At 45.0% G+C, this 21612-nt stretch overlaps 1 protein-coding gene across 6 annotated transcripts in view; it reads left to right on the top strand.

Moving 5' to 3' along the window:
- Positions 1-21612, top strand: part of ZFYVE26 (zinc finger FYVE-type containing 26) — a 229724-nt gene that overhangs the window by 81142 nt on the left and 126970 nt on the right. For 5 of the 6 annotated variants that reach the window (XR_012680192.1, XM_075192463.1, XM_075192462.1 and 2 more), the window contains exons 10-12: positions 2896-3159; positions 3870-3989; positions 21031-21186. Coding sequence is in view for 5 of the 6 variants with exons in the window: in XM_075192463.1 (XP_075048564.1) it covers positions 2896-3159; positions 3870-3989; positions 21031-21186 (540 nt within the window). In the remaining variant the exon portion in view is untranslated. The remainder of the gene's footprint in view (positions 1-2895; positions 3160-3869; positions 3990-21030; positions 21187-21612) is intronic. The other variant, XM_075192465.1, reaches the window with a different exon arrangement.

The following is a 21612-nucleotide window of genomic DNA, read 5'->3' as shown; positions in this document are numbered from 1 at the left end:
GCCTTGCAGAGCATGGTTCTCAGACATCCTGAAACTGGCAGTGGATCCTCCCTTCCACCTGCCAATGCATCCGGACCTTCTCGTTCAAGGTCCTCTTCTCTGCCACGGTTTAAATAGGCTAACTTTAACTGCGTAGCTATTGAGACCTTAATTCTCATGGCCAGGGGTTTCTCGCCAGCGGTTATTTGGTACTCTTATCAAGGCCAAGAAATCGTTCTCCTCGGCCATATATCGAGTCTGGAATGCATACATTATTTGTTGTGAGGCCCAGGGCTGGCCTTCCTGCAGGCAGGCTTAGATAAGGGGGCTCCGTCTGGGGTCCCTTAAGGTTCAGGTCTCCGGAGCGCTCTCTTTATTTTCAGCGGGAGCTGGCGGTTGTCAGGGATGTTCAGACCTTCTTGCAGGGGGTCCTTCATGGGCAGCTCCCCTTTGTTCATCCAGTAGAACCTTAGGACCTCAACTTGGTGCTCAATGCACTAATACATACGCCATTTGAACCTCTAGATTCAGTGGATTTACGCCATCTCACTTGGAAAACTGTATTCCTGTTAGAGATTTTGTCAGCTCGTAGAGTGTCTGTATTAGCAGCGCTCTGCTGCACCTCTCCATTCTTGATTTTCCACGAGGATAGGGTGGTCCTTCGCACTAATCCCTCTTTTTTCAAAGGTTGTGTCCAGGTTCCATTTAAATCCAAGGGATTGTGGTCCCGGCTTTCCGTCCTCCGCCTTCCCCTTCCTCAGCTCCCTCTTCCTCAGGGGGCGATTTAATGTTGCTGGATGTGGTTCTTGCTCTTCGGTGTTATGTAGACCGCACAGCCTCGGCCTGTAAGACCAAAGATCTTTTTGTTCTTTAGGATGCACAGAAGCGGGGTTGGCCAGCTTCCAAACAATCGCTTGCTCGCTGGATCACTTCCACTATTAAACTGGCTTATGCTCCAGTATCTCTGCCAGTTCCGGTATCGTTAAAGGCTCACTCTACCAGAGCCGATGGCGCTTCTTGGGTGGCGCGTCTTGGGGCCATGCAGAGCGGCTGCATGGTCATTTGTCCATTCATTTTCTAAATTCTACAGGTTGCAGGGCTTTGCATCCTCTGATGCGAGCTTCGGGCACAAGGTATTGCGTGCAGCCGTTCCAGAGCATTCCCTCCCTATTCCCTCCTAGAGGCAGCTTTGGTATGTCTCGCAGTGTCCCCAAATGGTAGGAAAGAGGAAAGATTTTTACTCACCGTAAAAACGATTTCTCTTACTCCATTGGGGGACACTGTGCACCCTCCCTTGCTCTGTAATTGGTTCTGCTGTGTGAATTTTTATGTTTATGCTCTTTGCCTTTTGCTTATACGCTTGGTTAGTCAAAACAGGTATCCACAGGAGAGGAGGGGCATAGTAGGCAGGCGCGGGCTGGCAGATATGAGCCCGGGGGACGCACAGGCGTGACACGTGATGCGGTGTCGCATCGCGTGTCACGTGATGCTGCCACATCCCGTGTCATGGGATGCTGCCGCCGGTGAAAAAGAAATAATTTATCCGGGGGACGGCCGGCCGGCCTACCGCCCGGCCCTATCAGCGGTAAGACTGAGCCACTGCCAAGTGGGCCAGCCCGGCCCTGATAGTAGGGGAGGAGAGTGAAGATCAAAGAAGTTGATAAGTGCCTAGACTCCTACACCCATTACTATACCCCAATGTCTCGCAGTGCCCCCTAATGGAGTAAAAGATATCTATTTGACGGTGAGTAAAAATCTTCCTTTTTGTCACTTGGAAAATCTTGTGATATATTGACAACCTTATTGTAGTTGTAGTACTCTCTGTATCCTCTGCACGTTCCTATATAGTTCCATATGGAAAATATATAAAACGGAAATATAGGTGCTCAAATATACAATATTATTCATATTAGTGTGTCTCTGCGCTGCTGCTCCCACTCACAGGAATGTGAATCTGTACAAACACAATGAAATAGTAAATTAATAAAAGAGAGCCCCATCTGCAGAATAATAGTTTATTTTAAAAAATGTCTAAAAAACAATCAGACGCGTGCCTATGCTGATATATAAAATATATTTGCCCTAACATCCAAATAGATGTAGTATTCGTACAGTACTGTAAGCCAATATTAATCGCAGTACCCCTCAATGAATATGTAAGTCCTAAAGGAGTATAGCTTCCAATCAAAGTATCAAACCACATGTATTGCAAATCCACAGTTTCTTCAGAAATAATTAAAACAATAATGAACAGATCAATAGGCTCTCCACTTACTTAATATGGGGCAAACTCTGGAGGAATATAAATGCAAAAGTCTCTCCATATGTGGGAAGTAGAGCCGCAGTCAGTGAATATAATGCCGATCTAACAATTTGTAGCACCCGAGTTTACCTTCCATTAAGTCCCTAATAATCCAGGAACAAATGTAATTCTGTTGATGTCCAATAATTGTCAGCAAAACCTTACTGGATATGTGAAGTTCTAATGTGGAGATGTCCTCGGGGATGCACAGGTCGCGTCACCTGACACGTTTCTCCGCTCACAAGATGGTGGAGAAACGCTTTGGGAAGATTGCAGAGGTGCTTTGGGACTTACATGTGCATTAAGGGAGTACTGAGATGTATTTGAATGTTAGGGCAACTATATTTTATGTCAGTCTAGGCAGGTGTCTTTGTGGGTTTTTTTTAGACATAGCTATATGGAAAATACAGTATTAATAATTTTCATATTTTGCACTGAACAGTCATAAAACTTTATATTTTTAAGTATTTGTATGCTGTATTCTCACATGTTATTGGCATACATTGAATCGCCCTGATGTTTTATAGGCCAGCATTATCATTCATAAATTGACTTTTATTTGTCTCCTGCTTGTTTGGTTATTTTGGCAAATTGCTTTATTTCTTCTGATCCAGGAATGGTGTTCTATTCTATATCTGATGTGACGGACAGGCTGGTTGCTCCTGCTGAATATCCATTACCTGCATTACAGGATGACTTCTGGTTGAAAAGTGCTCGCATGGAAAAGACTGATCCATGGAGACATGTGGTAGAAGAGATGACTCCGTCGGCTATGGCGGCCTTTGATTTGGCATGTTCACAAGCACATCTCTGGAAAACATGCAAGCAGCTGCTAGAGACAGCAGAGAGGCGTCTGCACAACTGTTTGGAAATAAAAAGTATAGTAGTAAAAAAATAAAACCGTTGACATTTTAAATCCAAGTAACCAATTTTTTTAACATACATTGCAATATGTAAAAAGTATTTGTACTGTACTAGTCCAACTGTATATATGCCACGTCACTTATGTTTGTGATTGATGAAGTTTAATCTGTTAGTCTGCCTGAAAGTCGTAACGCTCGATAATCCAAAAGTAACTGCTGATGAATTATATGAGAGCTATGACAAACGCCCACCGTCAGGAGCGGAACTCTACGTCACTGGACCCCATAGCAAAATATGGGGTATCCCAGTGATGCGCTCCGTCCTTCAGCAGTTCCAAAAATGTTCTGAGTGAAGCTTTGTTTGGCTTCACTTTGCTTGTTTTGAGTTGATTGTGGGTACAGGCAATGATAGAACCACTGCCGTTGCATGGAGTGCAGCTGCTACATGCCCCCCCCACCTACAGGCCCCTTAGTCGTTGCATCGTCTGCAACAATGGTAGTTCCACCACTGCTCATGAAAATTTTCTTTAGTTTGACTATTTAAAGAAAAATGAAGGACTCAACCATGTGCTTTTCTGAAATCTGTATTGTAAGGAAATTAAGGGATATATTACTTTAATGTGGAGTGTTGCAGTGTTTTATATATTTAAAAAAAAAACTTAGGGGTTTAGTTATTCACCCAATACAGGAGAATGTAAACTTGGGACATGTTTTTATTTCTGCAGGCCGAAACTCCGATGAAATTATGTGTCATCCTGAAGGTATTACAGGTTTCCAAGCTGTTCTTCAACAAATGAGTAAAATCATTAACCATCCAAGCCCACCACAAGGACAAAGTGAATTGGGTATAATGACTTTTTTGGGTGCTATTGCATAGGTTAATCATAGTATCGTATTCACCTTTTTTAAAATGTCTATATCTACAAGATTTGCAAATTGCACAAATGTGAGCTTCTGTATGATTTCCCACAACAGTGTATTGAGGCACAGGCAATCACAAAGATCACACACAAAAAGCTTCAAAGCAATTATCATTGTGTTTTGAGGGCAGATCTTTTTGTAGATGAGCCTGTGATTTTTTTTTTCTCATTCATCCTACAGGGACAAAAGTATTACCAGGGGTAGAGAGTGCGGAGAAATGAAGCTAGACCATTTTATTTTAAAGCTCGAGCTACTCCCCCTCCAAACACTGTTGGTTGCTAGCAATTCAGTTTTTACAGTGCCCTCTGGAGAAGGACTCGAAATGCTAGCTGTCTTCATGAGTTATCTATTTTAATCTGGCATTAATCTTTACTTCCTGTGCACCCGCTCAAGTACAGCGGCAGGGGTGCACTGAGCGGACATTGGAGGTACTGTGAACAGTGCATCTACCTGCCCATTACAACCAGTGTAGGACCCGGTCACTACTGTCACAGATAGTGACTGGGATCCCGTTCAGACAGAGGCCGCCTGGGGCTGACATAAGTCGCCTAGCAGCTCAACACCAGCAGATAGTTGAGCAGGAATCCACCCTCCTCAGCTTCTGTTTCTGGGTCCACAGAAAATGTTGTTGTTCCTTCTGAATCTCTGGGGCAGGGTACTTCAGATCTTCCCCACTGTTGTATCTGGCATGCCATCATGGACCTGACAGAGACCGTGCAGGTCTCATCTTCCTTAGAAAGGATTTTGGATTCTGCATCCACATCCAAAACCAAGAAGAGTCAAATTCTGGTGGTTTTACAATCCTATGAAGAGTCTGGCTGTGGTACAGAGGCCCTCTTTTTCAGTGTGCAGGGAGTGGAAGCTTTAGTGCATACCATTTGTACTAAATATTCAAACCAGTGAGGAGTCTGAAAGCCTGGACAATTCACTCTTCAACAGGCAAAATAAACCATTGTTTGTTTCCCCCATAACCACAGTTAGAGGACCTTTTGTGTGAGGCATGGGTTAAACCAGACTGCAGGTTCCAAGTTTCATGCCGCTTAAAGACCCTCTATCCACTCCCTAGTACTTACATGACAAAATAGTAATCTCCTCCTCAGGTACATTATCTCGTAGGGCATCTGTCCAAAACTACTACCATCCCAATCCATAACCTTAATGATAGCAGAGTGTTAAGTACGTATTGTCGCTATCCAATAACGATTGTCGAATCTCGATTTGTCTTTCCAACGCACAAAGATTTATTCTCAAAAAGTAGCAGTAGATATATCTTAGCGAAATAATAATAAGTACAGCCGTTACTTATCGCAGGCGCTCTGGATCCAGTGTACAGTCATTCAATCCTGAAGTCTGGGGACAAGATGTCTGAACACTAGATGAGGAGCTGCTGCTTATATGCAAACAATGATACAGTAAAACAATGCAAAGGGTGTGGCTTGCTTCTATTGGTCCAGGCTCCAAGAGGGTCCAGGGGGTTGTAGATCATAGGCTAGTTTAAGCTCAGGAATCCAAAGGAGGGGGTCATCTCTCCATGGGATGGGCTCTGATCTTCCCGCCAAGAGTTCTCATCGTAATAGTCCATAATGTCAAAACATTAATAACTTGCGTATGCATTCGCAGAGTTGTCCGGACAGTTGCAAATGTTAAGAGGAGTATTATGATACCACACATGATACGATTCCTTCAACCTGTACCATATGTTTTACTGATATGCATATAACTTATGATATTACACATAAATACTACTATATTTCGACATAAATGACTATGTGTTGCAGCTACCATTAATGTGTACTATTTTACAAGTGTGCGTGTTTGTGCGAATGTGAGTAAAAGACTAAATACTGTTGTTGCCACGTGCTGAAGCTGCGTACGCCCTTTTACGCCGTAGCGTGCCCTTTTACGCCGTAGCGTGCCGTACGCATCTTTTCAGACAAAGACAACCAAGTTTGCTAGATTTTAATTGAAATGACTTTATCCAATATGCTGACTTCGACAGCTCCACCCTTTGATAGTGTAATAAACTATCACCTAATCACCGTTTCAAGTTCAGGGTTATACAACACTTCTTCACAGACCATGATCTCGGTATCTGGTACCACCCTTTCAGTTTCAATCTCAGTGTTTCTCCTAGGAGACCATTTTCCACACTTCAACACAGTAGGAACACATTTGACACATAAACCAATCGCTAAGATGACACCCAGTATAAGGAGAAGGAGCTTACCTACACTAGCAACCATTTCCTGTACCCACTCCCCCAGACCGGAGAACCATTTCACAGGGTTCAACCATGAGAACCAATCTGCCACCTTTTCCCGACCTCATATAACGAAGCATTATGGTTCCTCCGAAATTCCCATTTCAGTTGCAGAATTTCATCCATCTTCCGGTCTATAACCTCCTTAGGGTCATCTGTATTATTGGTGATGTACGTGCAACATTTGACACCAAACTGGGTGGCCAGTGTTACACAGTACCCACCAGCAATAGAGGTGAGATAATTTAGTACCAGTCTATGTTGCACCAACTCCTTCTTGTACGCTTGTAGCTCCCTTCCAGTATACCTGAAAGTGTCATCATACATCTCGGTGATATTATCTATTAATTTGGCTAGTTCTTGGATATATTTAAAGTTTAATGTTCCCCGAGCGGTCCTGGTGAGATCTAGAGCAACCATAACTTGAAACCCAGCGGTTTCACTAATCAATTTTGTAGCTATGGGCTCCTCACCAGGAATCATATTTCTCTTGCCACGGTGTTTATACTGTGTGTGTATGTGTGGTGGTGATGTAGTCTTGTGAATACCAACCATTTCTTCATAAGTAATAGTCATGATTTCAGGAACCAGTTTAGCTAAGAAACACAAGCCCTTGGAACTCGGAGTTACCCAGGAATAAGCTTTCTTCCCACAAACAAAGTACACATCATCAGGGAGTACATAAGGAACAGTATGCCCATTAATTATATCGCACAGAGTTTTGACGAAACTACCCATGCCTAGAGTCTTCATTTGCTCAAGACACGTGTCGGCATGTATGACATTCTCACAATTATCTATAGAGACTTTACCAATGGATATTTTATTATGTTTGGTTGTACGCCCTAATTTATAACTTCCATCAACATTCCTGCCTATGGGTGATTTTGTAAGTCTCCCTCCAACATGAGCGTGGCGAGCCATTGTCTGATCTGATACGTCAGCCTCCCAATTCTCCAGATGCTTTGCATGAGATATATTTAGGCACAGCAAAGATCTGCCTATGGAGTATTGTCGAAGCGTTAGACTAGGGGACCTAGTGTTATTGTACCTCCCGTCTATGGGCCTCCCACCCCTCAATTCGAGTACTTCGGAAATGTTTAGAGGGCATGGCACTAGTCCTATATTATGCTGCCCTTGCGGCACGTGAGAGCACACCCAGCACTCGGTTTGGTTTATCACCTTACCCACCAGGGAGTGATAATCCTCCAAAGGATGCCCGCCCACATTCAGATTACCGGTGGACTGGCATCGCTGGATGCATCTCTCTTCAACTACGGAGTCACAGAACTTGCAGATGCAATACTCATCATTCAATAGCCTCTCATACTGTCTCCGAGTTCCTGAGCTAGCAGACCTTTTCATAACCCCCGGACCAAGCTTGATAATGGGCTGCTCTGAGTATTCGAATAACTTTTTTCCTTTGCCTCCATCTCATCCGTATCACTACCAGAACCCTCCTCCGTCCTCCATCCTCCTTCACAAAAATAGAATGTCCTAGAAAAAGTAAAAACAAGGAAAATTCTGGAACAAAAGAAAAACAAAAACCGCCACTCCATCGCTGGACAGATAGTTCTGAGGCAACGTCTCTGGTTTAGGTGTCTCGACTGCAGGCTTTAGGTCTCCCGGTACAGACTCATAAGTGACAGATCTATGTCGTCAGTCTTCGTTTTATCTTGCACTTTCTCCGGGTTACGGACTCTCCTGCAGTGGGTGGAATGGACCCAAGTGTCTCTCTCTGCAACTTTCAGTGATGTAGTACTGGTCAGCAGCACTTGGTACGGGCCTGCCCAACAGTCTGTTAAACAACCTGAACGTAAGAAATTGCGGATCATAACATAGTCTCTAGGTTCAACATCATGACCGTTCGTTTCTGGCATACCAGGTGACAGCATTTTTAGTTTTTGTTGTTCTTGCTTTAGCTGTCTACTCATTCTTATAAGATATTGTACAGTCACTTCATTATTACACTTCAAGTCGTCTTGTGGACTCACGATCAAATGAGGTTGTCGTCCGAACGGTATCTCAAAGGGGGACAGATTAAGAGGAGGTTTAGGAGTGGTCCGAATGCTATGGAGGACCAATGGCAAAGCCTCAGGCCATGCCAACCCAGTTTCAGCCATTACCTTACCAAGCTTGTTCTTTATAGTACCAATTACTCTCTCCACCTTACCACTGGCTTGTGGTCGGTAAGGGGTGTGAAGTCTGCTACCGATTCCCATGAGTTTACACATATTTTGGAAGATATCACCAGTAAAGTGGGTACCCCTATCACTTTCAATGATTCTAGGGATACCGAACCTACATACAAAATCTTGTACAATTTTCTTTGCAGTGAACACAGCAGTATTAGTGGCTGCCGGATATGATTCTACCCAAGCGGAAGACACATCAATACACACTAACACATACATTAGATTCCTGCACGGTGGTAATTGGATATAGTCAATTTGTATTACCTGAAAAGGTCCGTCTGTAGGAGGGATGTGGGATGGCTCAGTTGGAATAGTTTTCCCAACATTTTTCCTCAAACAAGTAAGACATGACATTGCTTTCTTACCAGCCTGAGAGGAAAATCCAGGAGCACACCAGTATGCTCTCACCAGTTTGCACATACCTTCTTTACCCAGGTGAGTCAGGCCGTGTGCTGCTTCAGCCAGGCTTGGATAGTATGTTCGGGGAGCTACAGGCTTACCTTGTCCATTCCTTCAGAGTCCTGAGGACTCTTGACCACATCCCTTCGCCTTCCAGACCGCCTTTTCCTGCAGGGAACACAAATCTTGCATTTTAATTAATTTCTGCATGTCTAATGTCTGAAAAACCATCATAGTCTCGGTCGATACAGTCATAGGTTGCCCTGCTGCCCATTTAGCAGCTTCGTCCGCCCTGTTATTGCCCAGTGACACTGGGTCTTCTTCAAAGGTATGGGCTTTGCACTTTATGACGGCTACTGTTCTGGGTAACTATCGCTGTCAGAAGTCCATTTATGTGTTGTGAGTGTGCCACTGGTGTACCTGCTGCTGTCGTAAAGTTTCTAAGACGCTAAAGGGCCCCAAAATCGTGCACTACCCCGAAGGCGTACCTAGAGTCAGTATATATATTGGCTGATTTACCCTCTGCCAATTCACACGTTCTCCTTAATGCTACTAATTCCGCCACCTGGGCTGAGTGAGGTGGGCCAAGGGGTTCAGCTACTACCACATCCTGATCATCTACAACAGCGTAACCAGTACATAGCTCTCCCGTCTCTGTCCGTCTATGACAACTCCCGTCTGTATAAAACGTAAAATCTACATTTTCTAAGGGGGTGTCACGTATGTCGGGTCTTGCAGTAAAGGTCTGATTCAGGTGTTCCATACAGTCATGCGTGTCAGTACTCTTGCCTAACTCATCATCGACCAGGGTCTCCTCACCTCCCACCCTTTGTGTCTCTAGAGACACATATGGAAGGTATGTAGCTGGATTTAAGGTGCTACATCGTTTGATGGTGATGTTTGAGGGTGCCATCAGGGCTAGTTCCCACTTTGTGAATCTAGCTGAAGAAACATGTCTGGTTTGGGCTGAATTTAACAGAGCTGATACAGCATGGGGTGTATAGACAGTTGAATTATGTCCTAATACTACGTCCTCCCTCTTACTTACCAGAAGAGCAGTTGCTGCTACACTTCTGAGACATGTTGGGAGTGATCTTGCCACATTGTCCAATTGTGCACTGTAGTATGCTACCGGTCTGCTAGCGTCACCATGTTTCTGTGTGAGGACACCTGCTGCACAATCATCAGCCTTCGTACAGTATAGCTCAAAAGGCTTTTCATAATCGGGTATTCCCAATGCAGGTGCTCTAGTCAGACTGTCTTTAAGATTAGAGAACGCTTGCTCTGACTCTTCTGTGTGTACAACACGTTCTGGTTTTGAGGAAGAGACTAGCTCCTGCAATGGTAATGCCAGAATAGAAAAACCCGGGATCCAGGATCTACAGTATCCACACATCCCCAGGAAAGTACGAATCTGCTTCTGGCTCTGCGGCAGAGTCATGTGTTGTATGGCCTCAATCCTGTCGGTTGTCAGGTGTCTTAGCCCCTTAGTGAGGCAGTGCCCTAAGTATTTGACCTTAGTCTGACATGGCTGTAATTTGTCCTTTGCCACCTTGTGCCCTGTTTGTGAGAAATGGAGCAACAATAATTTAGTATCCTGTAAACATGACCTAAAAGAATCAGAGCACAGCAACAAATCATCCACATATTGAATTAGAACAGACCCATTATGGGGTTGAAAGGATTGCAAACAGTCATGTAAGGTTTGGGAGAAAATACTGGGGCTGTCAATGAACCCCTGGGGTAGTCTGGTCCATGTATATTGCACTCCCCGGTAGGAGAATGCAAAAAGGTATTGGCAGTCAGGGTGAAGAGGGACTGAGAAGAAAGCAGAACATAGATCAATGACCGTAAAGTGACTAGCAGACGGTGGAATCTGCATGAGGATGACAGCTGGATTCGGCACTACGGGGAATTGGCTCTCAACAACTTTATTAATTCCCCTTAAGTCCTGGACTAATCTATAGCCCCTCCCCCCACTCTTCTTCACAGGGAAAATGGGACTATTTGCTGTACTGGCTGTACGAATTAAAATCCCTTGTTGTAACAGCCTCTCAATAACAGGATATACCCCTAGTTCCACCTCCGGTTTTAATGGATACTGTGGGATTTTTGGAGCTATCCTACCACTTTTTAGATTGACCATGACAGGGGCTACGTTTGCCATCAGTCCAGTGTCCTGTCCATCTCTGGTCCATAGTGAACCTGGTATTTCCAGCAACATCCCCTTTACTTGAGATGGACTTTGTTCTATAACAGGAGAGTGTAACATTAACCTTTGAGGGGTGTCCAATATATCCTGTACCTCATGTGCGACTTTCTCCGTTATATCTAAGAACACACCATCCGGAGTACAGTATATGACACATCCCATTTTACATAACAAGTCTCTTCCCAGCAAGTTAGTAGGAGCCGCCGCAGCCAAGAGAAATTAATGCTTCGTATGCAGGGCCCGATAGTAACTTCAGCAGGTTTAGTTAGTGGATAATGCAACACTCTTCCCTTTACCCCCATAGCTGGAACAGTTTTACTGGTCACCTGTAATTCGAAAGGAGAGGTTATTACAGATCAGGCCGCCCCTGTATCTACAAGAAAAGTTTGCTTCCTACCAACTATGTCAACTATCATTGTTGGTTCTTCTATCTGACTCTCAGTTAACCTCACTGGCTGTAGACTACAGGTATGACCTGACCCCTAGTGCTGACTATCTTTTTCCCGCGCAGCATTTGCTGCTATAATATGCGCGGGTAGATGTGAGTCTTCTAATCTATGAAAATTCCCCTTTGGAGGATATCTACATGACCCACCCATATGTGTATACTGTCTTTCTTTTTTACACTCTCTTGTGAAATGGCCTTCTTCGTTACCCTTAAAACACCTGATTATTCTATATTTCTTATTATGTGGGTTGTATGCTGGTGGTCGTGTATGCACTCCCTCTAAAGCCTGTATACTTACCGTCATTAACCTATCACTTTTCTCTTCCTTTTTTCTAAAGAGGTTTTTGTCATGCTCCACAGCAGACTCCCTAAGAGAATCTACTGTGATGCCTTTTCAATTAGGTAATGTGGTCTGTACTCTTGTCTTTAAATTTTCTCTAAGGCCATCTATTAATACTCCTACAGATACCTCTCTGTGATGTGGGTCCTCACCTATGTTGGATATCCCAGTGAACCGTGTTATCGCTGCTATAGTTCTAGCAAAGTAATCTGAGGCTGTTTCACTATCCTTTTGTTTTATGGTGAAAATCTTACTCCAATTTACCACTACTGGAAAATAGATGGCTAAATGTTTGACAATTTGTTCTATATTCTCTTGGTTAATCTCATCAGTCAAGGTGTCATCTTCATCCATCAAACAATCTTTAATACATTTTTGTATGTCAGTTTTGGGAGAAAGACACGCCCTCAACACTACACGCCAATCCTTATTGGTTGGTTCGTGTGCATTTCCTAAGTCTTTAACAAATTTCTGACACTTATCCAACTCTTTTCTAGGATCTGGGAATTCAGTCATAATGGAACGTAATTCTGATCTAGTCCAGGGACAATGCATTGTAACATTCTTTAAAGGAACTACACCATCCTTGTCCGCCTTCCCATTGGGAACTGATATTGTGCGGACTGGATACGCACCCACTGGTTCACTGTCTTCAGAAGACACTACAGGATTTGCTGTTTCAATATTTAGACTGCTATCACTCCTAGTTATCACACTACTCTCACCTATCTCAGCCATTGCTCCTTTCCCATACTTACGCTGAACCTCTAGCATATTAACAGCATGAGCAATGGCTGAAATCACAGTGGGTTCATCTTCATCTTCTGATACATTGGTTTTAAACTGGCTTAAGACAGGATATAACTTAGCAATTTCTCTTTTTTCAGTTTTAATAACGGCTGTACTTACCCCTCCCGCCACATAAGGTGGCGGGGGCGCGCTTGCGCTGAGTTTGCCATGCTTCTCAACGGCTACTTCCGCTGTGAATTCGCTGCTCTGCCACGTGTTACCTTCCATTTTCCACAATTTTAAACAATCATTATGTTTATTCCTCACTTTCGTTGACTTAATCAACCATACTTTATCTTTTACAGTATTTAGTACCTCTGGATTAAAACTCCCTATTGTTGGGAAAGGCCTATCACAATCTTTGGTCATCTTGACCCACGTGTCACAATACACAGTTGCGTATGCACCATATTTCTTACACATGAGAAACCTCGCTGAACCAATAGGCCCTTCCTTAGGCAGTACACTGGCCATCTCTAGCGTATGCTTAGCACCCATGTTGAACAATACCTTCTACCCGGAACACAGACACACCGCAATGCTCTGTTCTTTCCACCTAACTATTTCAACCCTATTGCTACAATCACCGCTAGAGATCTCTAATGCCCCGGTGGACGTTTTTCCAAATAGCCGCGTCCACTCGCTTACTCTTGTCCTGAACAAGAATCCCGAACACAGAAATAGTTCCTCGATAGCCCGGCTATCTCAAATTTCTGTTGAGTTTATTATAACTGGTAGCACCAAGTTGATACAATCAACCAGCCTTTCCAATATAATTCCTCCACGCACTTCCAATTTTACCCTCGCGGTTGTGTTTACTGTGCGGTTAGATCGCACCGCCTACTAATACTAATTATCAGTAAACCTTGCGATCTATTGGTGGCGTTTCGCGAAAACACGGTTTTCGCATTCGGTATACCTGCCCTGTATACCGGCCTTCAGTTGGGCAACCTGCCTCGTCAGACAGCAACTGAGCACAATCCACAATAAAACAGTGTATCTACGTTACAACATCACACACTATACACCTTTTCTGCGCAGAAAATCAAAAGTTCCCAACAATAGTAATAATGTCTCAGAGGCTTTCACAATTAATTATACTATACACATATAATAACTATCAAAACGATTGTTTAACCACGTGGCAAATCTACCGGAAGTCCGCGTACGCACAGCAGGAAATACACATACGCTAAGCAATGCAATACAGTTAAAACGCACGACAGTAAAAAGAAACAGTTTTCTCTTTTGTCCCTAGGTTCTAGTTAGCGTGCCCTAGACAATGCAAAACGGACATTCGGTTTCACAACACAGAGTAAAACTCAGGTTTTGAACACATTGCGTTCTTACCCGTATATGATGCATCTCCACCCTTTGTTGAGGAACCAAAATCCGTTGGTCTTGCGTATCGTCCGGCAACGAAACCTCCAAAACTCACAAGCCCCCAAATTGTTAAGTACGTATTGTCGCTATTTAATAACGATTGTCGAATCTCGATTTGTGTTTCCAACGCACAAAGATTTATTCTCAAAAAGTAGCAGTAGATATATCTTGGCAAAATAATAATAAGTACAGCCGTTACTTATCGCAGGCGCTCTGTATCCAGTGTACAGTCATTCAATCCTGAAGTCTGGGGACAAGATGTCTGAACACTAGATGAGGAGCTGCTGCTTATATGCAAACAATGATACAGTAAAACAATGCAAAGGGTGTGGCTTGCTTCTATTGGTCCAGGCTCCAGGAGGGTCCAGGGGGTTGTAGATCATAGGCTAGTTTAAGCTCAGGAATCCAAAGGAGGGGGTCATCTCTCCATGGGATGGGCTCTGATCTTCCCGCCAAGAGTTCTCATCGTAATAGTCCATAATGTCAAAACATTAATAACTTGCGTATGCACTCTGCGATTCCTTCGCAGAGTGGCCCTGACAGTTGCAAATGTTAAGAGGAGTATTATGATACCACACATGATACGATTCCTTCAACCTGTACCATATGTTTTACTGATATGCATATAACTTATGATATTACACATAAATACTACTATATTTCGACATAAATGACTATGTGTTGCAGCTACCATTAATGTGTACTATTTTACAAGTGTGCGTGTTTGTGCGAATGTGAGTAAAAGACTAAATACTGTTGTTGCCACGTGTTAAAGCTGCGTACGCCCCTTTACGCCGTAGCGTGCCGTACGCATCTTTTCAGACAAAGACAACCAAGTTTGCTAGATTTTAATTGAAATGACTTTATCCAATATGCTGACTTCGACAAGAGATAGGAGGTTTCAGGTTTTGCTGAAATCCATTTTCACAGCCCCAGGGACCTCCCCTAGATTCAACTTGGCCGTGGCTTGTATAAATAAGGTGGTGGAGAGGTGGGTGGTTGGAGCAGTTGGCTAAGGGTCGGCAATAGGGAATATCCAGGATGGATTTGGGCTCCTTAGTGGAACATATCAATGAGGCTTCCTTATATCTAGGAGAAGCTACAATTGTCACTGGTCTTAAGGGGTACACAATCTCTGCCTCAGCTGTAGCTGCACGGTGAGCCCTCCAGCTGCTGGCCTGGCAGTCGGATGCAAAGTCCAAATAGACTCTCAGGGGAGGGTTTGTTCAGCTTTGAGCTGGACAAAATCTTTAAGTGGCTATACCGGGGAAATGTTCTTTTCTTCCAGAAAATGCCCCCAGCCTCCAGGCCCTACTTCTTGCTCATTTTGTCCCCCAGGTAAAGCAAGGTGCCAGTCCTCCGGAGGCCTCTGTCTTCTGCTGTGGCCAACAGACAGGTAAGAAGGCTTGGACACCTAGATGTCCATTTCCCAGTATGACGAGCAGGCTTTTTACCTGGTGTCCCCTGTGATGGGAACCCGTCTTCTGCGTTTCAGGGCCAGGTGGGTCAGAGGAATTGTACCTAGGGGGTACATCATAAATCTGATGATGTTCCCCACCAAGATAGTTTTTTACGGGGACCTAGTAAAATGTTGGGCCCTGTGGGAAGCCATTCAAACCCTGTCCTCTTCTGCTGTGATCCCTATCCTGGAAGACCAAAAAGGTTTGCGTTTCTACTCCAATCTTTTCTTGGTACAGAAATCAGACTGGTGTTTCAGGCCAGTCCTCGGCTTAAAACCCTGAATGTCCACCTCGTGGTGGACAAATTCAAGATTGAATCCCTTCGGTCTGCAATCAGCCGCATGACATGTGAATGCGGACATCAGGGATGCCTACCTACATGTTTCAGTCTGGGAGGGCATCAATGCCTTCTCATGTTTGCAGTATAGTCCCAGCACTTTCAATTCTGGGCCCTACCCTTTGGTCTATTCACAGCTCTAAGGGTCTTTACCAAGATCATGGCAGTCCTACTGAGATCCAGGTGGGTGACAATCTTCTACTACTTGGACGACCCCATGATCAAGGCGGCTTCTCCGGTCTTGCTACAGGCCCATGCCAATGTAATCAATTTAAAAAAGGGTTGGGTATGTTATTCCGAGTACCACGCCGAAAATTGCCGCTTTAAATGAACATGATGTAGGTCGCACTGTTCAGTGACGTCCAAGTAAAGTGTCGGAGAGCTCCGTCTTCGCAATTACTTGCTGTTAGCATCATCCAGGCATCGGAACTCTGCACTATCGCTTTTTAGGTAAGTCTGATTTATATGTTTGTTTGTTTTTTGTTCATATTGATTTTTCTTTGTAGGCATGCTAGTCGTCGGCGTTGTGGTAATCGTGAAGACGATTACCACAGTTTAAAAAAAATTCCAACCTGATTCCTTCCCAGCAGATGGTCTTTTTGGGTCTGTCGTGTGATACACAGCTTTAGAGATCCTTTCCTTATAGGGACTGGTGAAATTCCTCCTGGCTTAACAACTGGTGTTAGGCATGATAGTCTCCACCTTCAAAGTGATAAAGTTCGCAATATTCCACTCCAGGGAGGTCCAAAATAAATTAATCTTCAAGTGAAACAAGTCTTACTTGCAACTGGCCGCTGAGTGCAGTTTGGTGTGCCAGTCACTTTTTTGGTGGTTGAGGAGCGACCAACCCAACAGGGGTCGCCCCTTCACCATATCTGATTGGACCCTAGTAACCACAGGCGCCAGCCTCTGAGGCTAGGGGCGGTTACCCCTCAATACAGTTTTCAGTGGCTTTGGACTCCAGAGGAGGCAAAGCTTCAGATAAACGTACTGCAATGTTTACAGCCAAAAGTCTGACAATGCCATGGCTGTGGCATATCTGAATCACCAGGGTGGTACCAGGAGTGCCAAGGTGTTGAAGGAGAGCAGTCGGAACATACTTTGGATGGAATGGAATGAAATGTTCCGCCCTTTGCGACAGTGTTTATCCCAGGAGTAGATAGCTGAGAAGCCAACTTTCTCTGCCGATAGGCCCTTCATCCGGGGGAGTGATCTCTGCACCCAGATGTCCTTTACTAGCTGCTGGACAGGTGGGACCGGCGAGACATCCACATTATGGCATCCCGGTTGAACCACAAGGTGGGGGCATGATGCTTCAGGACAAGGGACCCCCATGTCTGCTCCCTGGGATTTTCCACTTGTCTACCTGTTCCTGCCAATAGCCATGCTACACAGAGTTCTCTGGAAGGTAAAGAGGAAGGGCCCATAAATGTGATCCTGGTGGCTCTTGACTGGCCAAAGATATTGTGATATTCCAACCTTCTTGTCATGGAAGTGGTATCTTCAGGCTTTATAGCCATGGGGTTTAAGGATGGTGTGGTGCAGACCATGCTATGGGCTTGCAAACTGGTATTGGCCAGGAATTTTAGTATCTGGAAAACTTATAATGTCCTTTACGACCACAAAGGGTATGCCCCTACTTCTGTCCGGTTAGCGCAGTTGTAAGGTTTCTGACATAAGGGGTTTAAGACTTGGCTCCCTGAAGGTTGAGATATCTGCTTTGTCCGTTTTCTTCCAGGGAAAACTAGCTCTTTTTTCACAGGTGCAGTGCAGCCTCTCTACTGTCCTTTGGTTACACCTTGGGGCTTAAACCTGGTGCTCAGTGCCTTATAGCATCCATTGGATTTGAAGAATCTCATTCTTGGCTAGGTGAGTTTCTGAGTTGGGGGCTCTGTCCTGTAGTCTTCCTTCCTCATTTTCCATGAGTAAAGGGCTGTGCTTCATACCAAGCCGCCTTTCCAAACCAGGTTAATTTCCCTGTTCCACCTGAACCAGGATATAGTGGTTCCAGCTTTGGATCAAAGTAGACCCCAGGTTGAAGAAGGCTCTCTTTTCATTCTTTGTGGTCAAGGCTTTGGTCCTGTTGGCACAAATTCTTAGAGGCATGCTGGACAGTGGACTTTCTGGTTCTCCTTAATGCCCAAAAGAGAGGCTGGCCAGCCTTCAAGCAGACTATTGCCAGGTAGGCTGATGCTTTTTGCTCTGTGAATGCCTCCTGGGTGGCATAGCACTGTGCTTCAGCTGAGTAGCTGTTCACAGGGCCGGTGCAAGGTTGCCCGGCACCCTAGGCAAAGCTTAAGCTTGGCGCGCCCCCCCCCCCCCCAAAAAAAAAACTATTTTCCCAGCCTCTAACACACCTCTTGGCTGGCTTGGATGCAGTCCAGATGTCTGACGCAGCACTGATGTCTGATGCAGAATGTTGTCCAGGCTTCACTGCTGCCCAGGAGCAAACACAGGATATCTAGAAGGGAGGCTCCAAGTGCTAGACTTCAGAACAAAACAAAGAAAAGAAAACTTGACATCACTCACCAGTTACACACTGACATGTACCCCTCTGCCCACCAACTTCTCTCTCACATGTCCATCTGCCCATTAATTCCTCTGTTGCTGTCTATTAATGTATTCTGTAGATGATATATTAAATATACTAACACATGCAAATAAATAGAGAAAGGTAAACTAAATGACAGATAATCTAGACCGTTCTATTTTATTTGCATTTGTTAATGTATTCTGCAGATGTAAAATTAATTATACTAATAGAGGGCAACAAAGGAGAGCCAAATAGAGGGCAAATACTAAAAAACATAAATAGTTCCTTAACTATCCTAGAGTAGCCCCAGCAAGGTGAATTAAAGCTGTGCTTTATTATGCATCGCTGCATTTTGTCATGACACTATTTTAGTACAAGACCCCATAGTCTCTAACTCAAGGACATTTCTAATTGTAATCCCCCCAATTCCCTATTTTCTCCAGCCTCCTCCCCCTCCCCAATATTCTGTAGCATCCATTCCCCCTCACACACATTTTCTGTAGCATCCATTCCCCCCCACACACATTTTCTGTAGCATCCATTCCCCCCCTTTCTGTATCCTCAATTCTCCCCCCTTTGTATAGCCTCCATTCTCCTCCCCCCCTTTCTGTAGCCTCCATTCCCCCCCCCTTTCTGTAGCCTCCATTTCCCCCCCCTTTCTGTAGCCTCCATTCCCCCCCCTTTCTGTAGCCTCCATTCCCCCCCTTTCTGTAGCCTCCATTCTCCCCCCCTTCTGTAGCCTCCATTCTCTCCCCTTTCTGTAGCCTTCGTTCTTTCTCCCCCTTTGTATAGCCTCCATTCTCCTCCCACCCCTTTCTGTAGCCTCCATTCCCCTCCCACCCCTTTCTGTAGCCTCCATTCCCCCCCCCCTTTCTGTAGCCTCCATTCCCCCCCCCCCTTTCTGTAGCCTCCATTCCCCCCCCCCTTTCTGTAGCCTCCATTCTCCCCCCCCTTTCTGTAGCCTCCATTCTCCCCCCCCCTTTCTGTAGCCTCCATTCCCCCCCCCCTTTCTGTAGCCTCCATTCCCCCCCCCCCCTTTCTGTAGCCTCCATTCTCCCCCCCCCCCATTTCTGTAGCCTCCATTCTCCTCCCCCTTTCTGTAGCCTCCATTCTCCTCCCCCTTTCTGTAGCCTCCATTCTCCTCCCCCTTTCTGTAGCCTCTATTCTCCCCCCCTTTCTGTAGCCTCTATTCTCCCCCCCTTTCTGTAGCCTCTATTCTCCCCCCCTTTCTGTAGCCTCTATTCTCCCCCCCTTTCTGTAGCCTCTATTCTCCCCCTCCTTTCTGTAGCCTCTATTCTCCCCCCTTTTCTGTAGCCTCCATTCCCCCCCCCCGCTTTCTGTAGCCTCCATTCTCCCCCCCCCCCCCGCTTTCTGTAGCCTCCATTCTCCTCCCCCTTTCTGTAGCCTCCATTCTCCTCCCCCTTTCTGTAGCCTCCATTCTCCTCCCCCTTTCTGTAGCCTCTATTCTCCCCCCCTTTCTGTAGCCTCTATTCTCCCCCCCCTTTCTGTAGCCTCTATTCTCCCCCCTTTTCTGTAGCCTCCATTCCCCCCCCCCCGCTTTCTGTAGCCTCCATTCTCCCCCCCCCCCCCCGCTTTCTGTAGCCTCCATTCTCCCCCCCCTCTTTCCTTAGCCTCCATTCTCCCCCCCCCCTTCTGTAGCCTCCATACTCCCCCCCCCCCCCTTCTGTAGCCTCCATACTCCCCCCCCCCTTCTGTAGCCTCCATACCCCCCCTTTCTGTAGCCTCCATTCCCCTCCCCCCTTTCTGTAGCCTCCATTCCCCCCCCTTTCTGTAGCCTCCATTCCCCCCCCTTTCTGTAGCCTCCATTCCCCCCCCCTTTCTGTAGCCTCCATTCCCCCCCCCTTTCTGTAGCCTCTGTTCTCCCCCCCCTTTCTGTAGCCTCCGTTCTCCCCCCCCCCTTTCTGTAGTCTCCGTTCCCCCCCCCTACAGTGCAGCACCGCATTATTGCAGGCGGGTGGGCGATCTGCCCTAGGGGATCGCACCGCCAGCATTTACTTCTAAATTATTACTGGGTCCCCCGCTTCAGTGCCGCCCTCCAGAGCCCGGCGCCCTAGGCAACTGCCTAACCTTGCCTAATGGGAGAGCCGGGCCTGGCTGTTCAGGATGGCCACCTGGTGTTTGGCACACACATTTTATGAAATTCTGCAGATTTAACACTTTTTTTCATCCAGGGATGCTCGTTTCAGACTTAAGATGCTGCGCACTGATTTAGAAAGTGCCCTTCTCTAAGGACAGCTTTGTGATGTCCCCATGGTACTTCTGTGTCCTCCTAGGATGATTGAGAAAATGGGATTTTTGTACTTATGTTAAATTATTTTATCTGCATCTGTGAGGGACACTGGATGCCCTCCCTTTACACTTTCGCTTACTCTTTCTTTCTCTTACTCTTTCTTTCTCTTACTCTTTCTCTCTCATCTACAAAATGAAATACTTTTCTACTTTCAACAACAGCTAAATAGCCAAAGGTTTTCTGAGCTTGTTGTAAACCTATAATTGTCCATATTGCAGCTTTTAACTTAGGTTACCTCTTTATTACATAGTTAAATTTTATTGTATTTTCTTTTTTCACTCATCCCCACATATTACAGAAGAAAAGATAAACAGCCAGTTCAAGTGTAGCATCACAGAATTTTTACATACCTGTTATTCACTACTGAAAGATGAATATATCGTTCGCCAGATCACACTGAGCCAGGAGCTGGAGCAGAGAGTTACCCAACTAAAATTCGCAATCCGTTCCCAGGGTGAGTCACTTCTGTATTTTTTCAGTAAGGTCATTAAGAAACGATCCACTTTACTATTGCTTTTCCATAACAACGTTCCTTGGAGGAAAAAAAAAAACATAGGAAGTATAAAGTAAAATTGTGAGAATTGTTTTGTGCTCTTTATCTTAGAATGTGCCCCCCCAGACAAAGTATTTTGCAGTGTAAAACACAAAGAAAAGCAGCAGGGATAGAACACTAAAATATGAAGCACTGTGTTATCTCTATTTGAGTATAAATGTACTGCTAGGAAAGAAGCAGTATATAAATCAGATTGAAATATTGTTGATAAAAGGTTAATTTTGTTCATCTTATATAGCTTTAAAATATGCTGAAAAAGTTCTGGTCATGATCAGGATTTGTATTGGATACGGAACGGTTTTTAGTTGGGTTCTTTTACTTAATACC

This window comes from Mixophyes fleayi, chromosome 12 (genome assembly GCF_038048845.1).
Source record: "Mixophyes fleayi isolate aMixFle1 chromosome 12, aMixFle1.hap1, whole genome shotgun sequence".
In the NCBI taxonomy this organism is placed as follows: Eukaryota; Metazoa; Chordata; class Amphibia; order Anura; family Limnodynastidae; genus Mixophyes; species Mixophyes fleayi.
The sequence above is the reverse complement of the archived record's forward strand: the minus strand, read 5'-3'. Positions and strand labels throughout refer to the sequence as shown.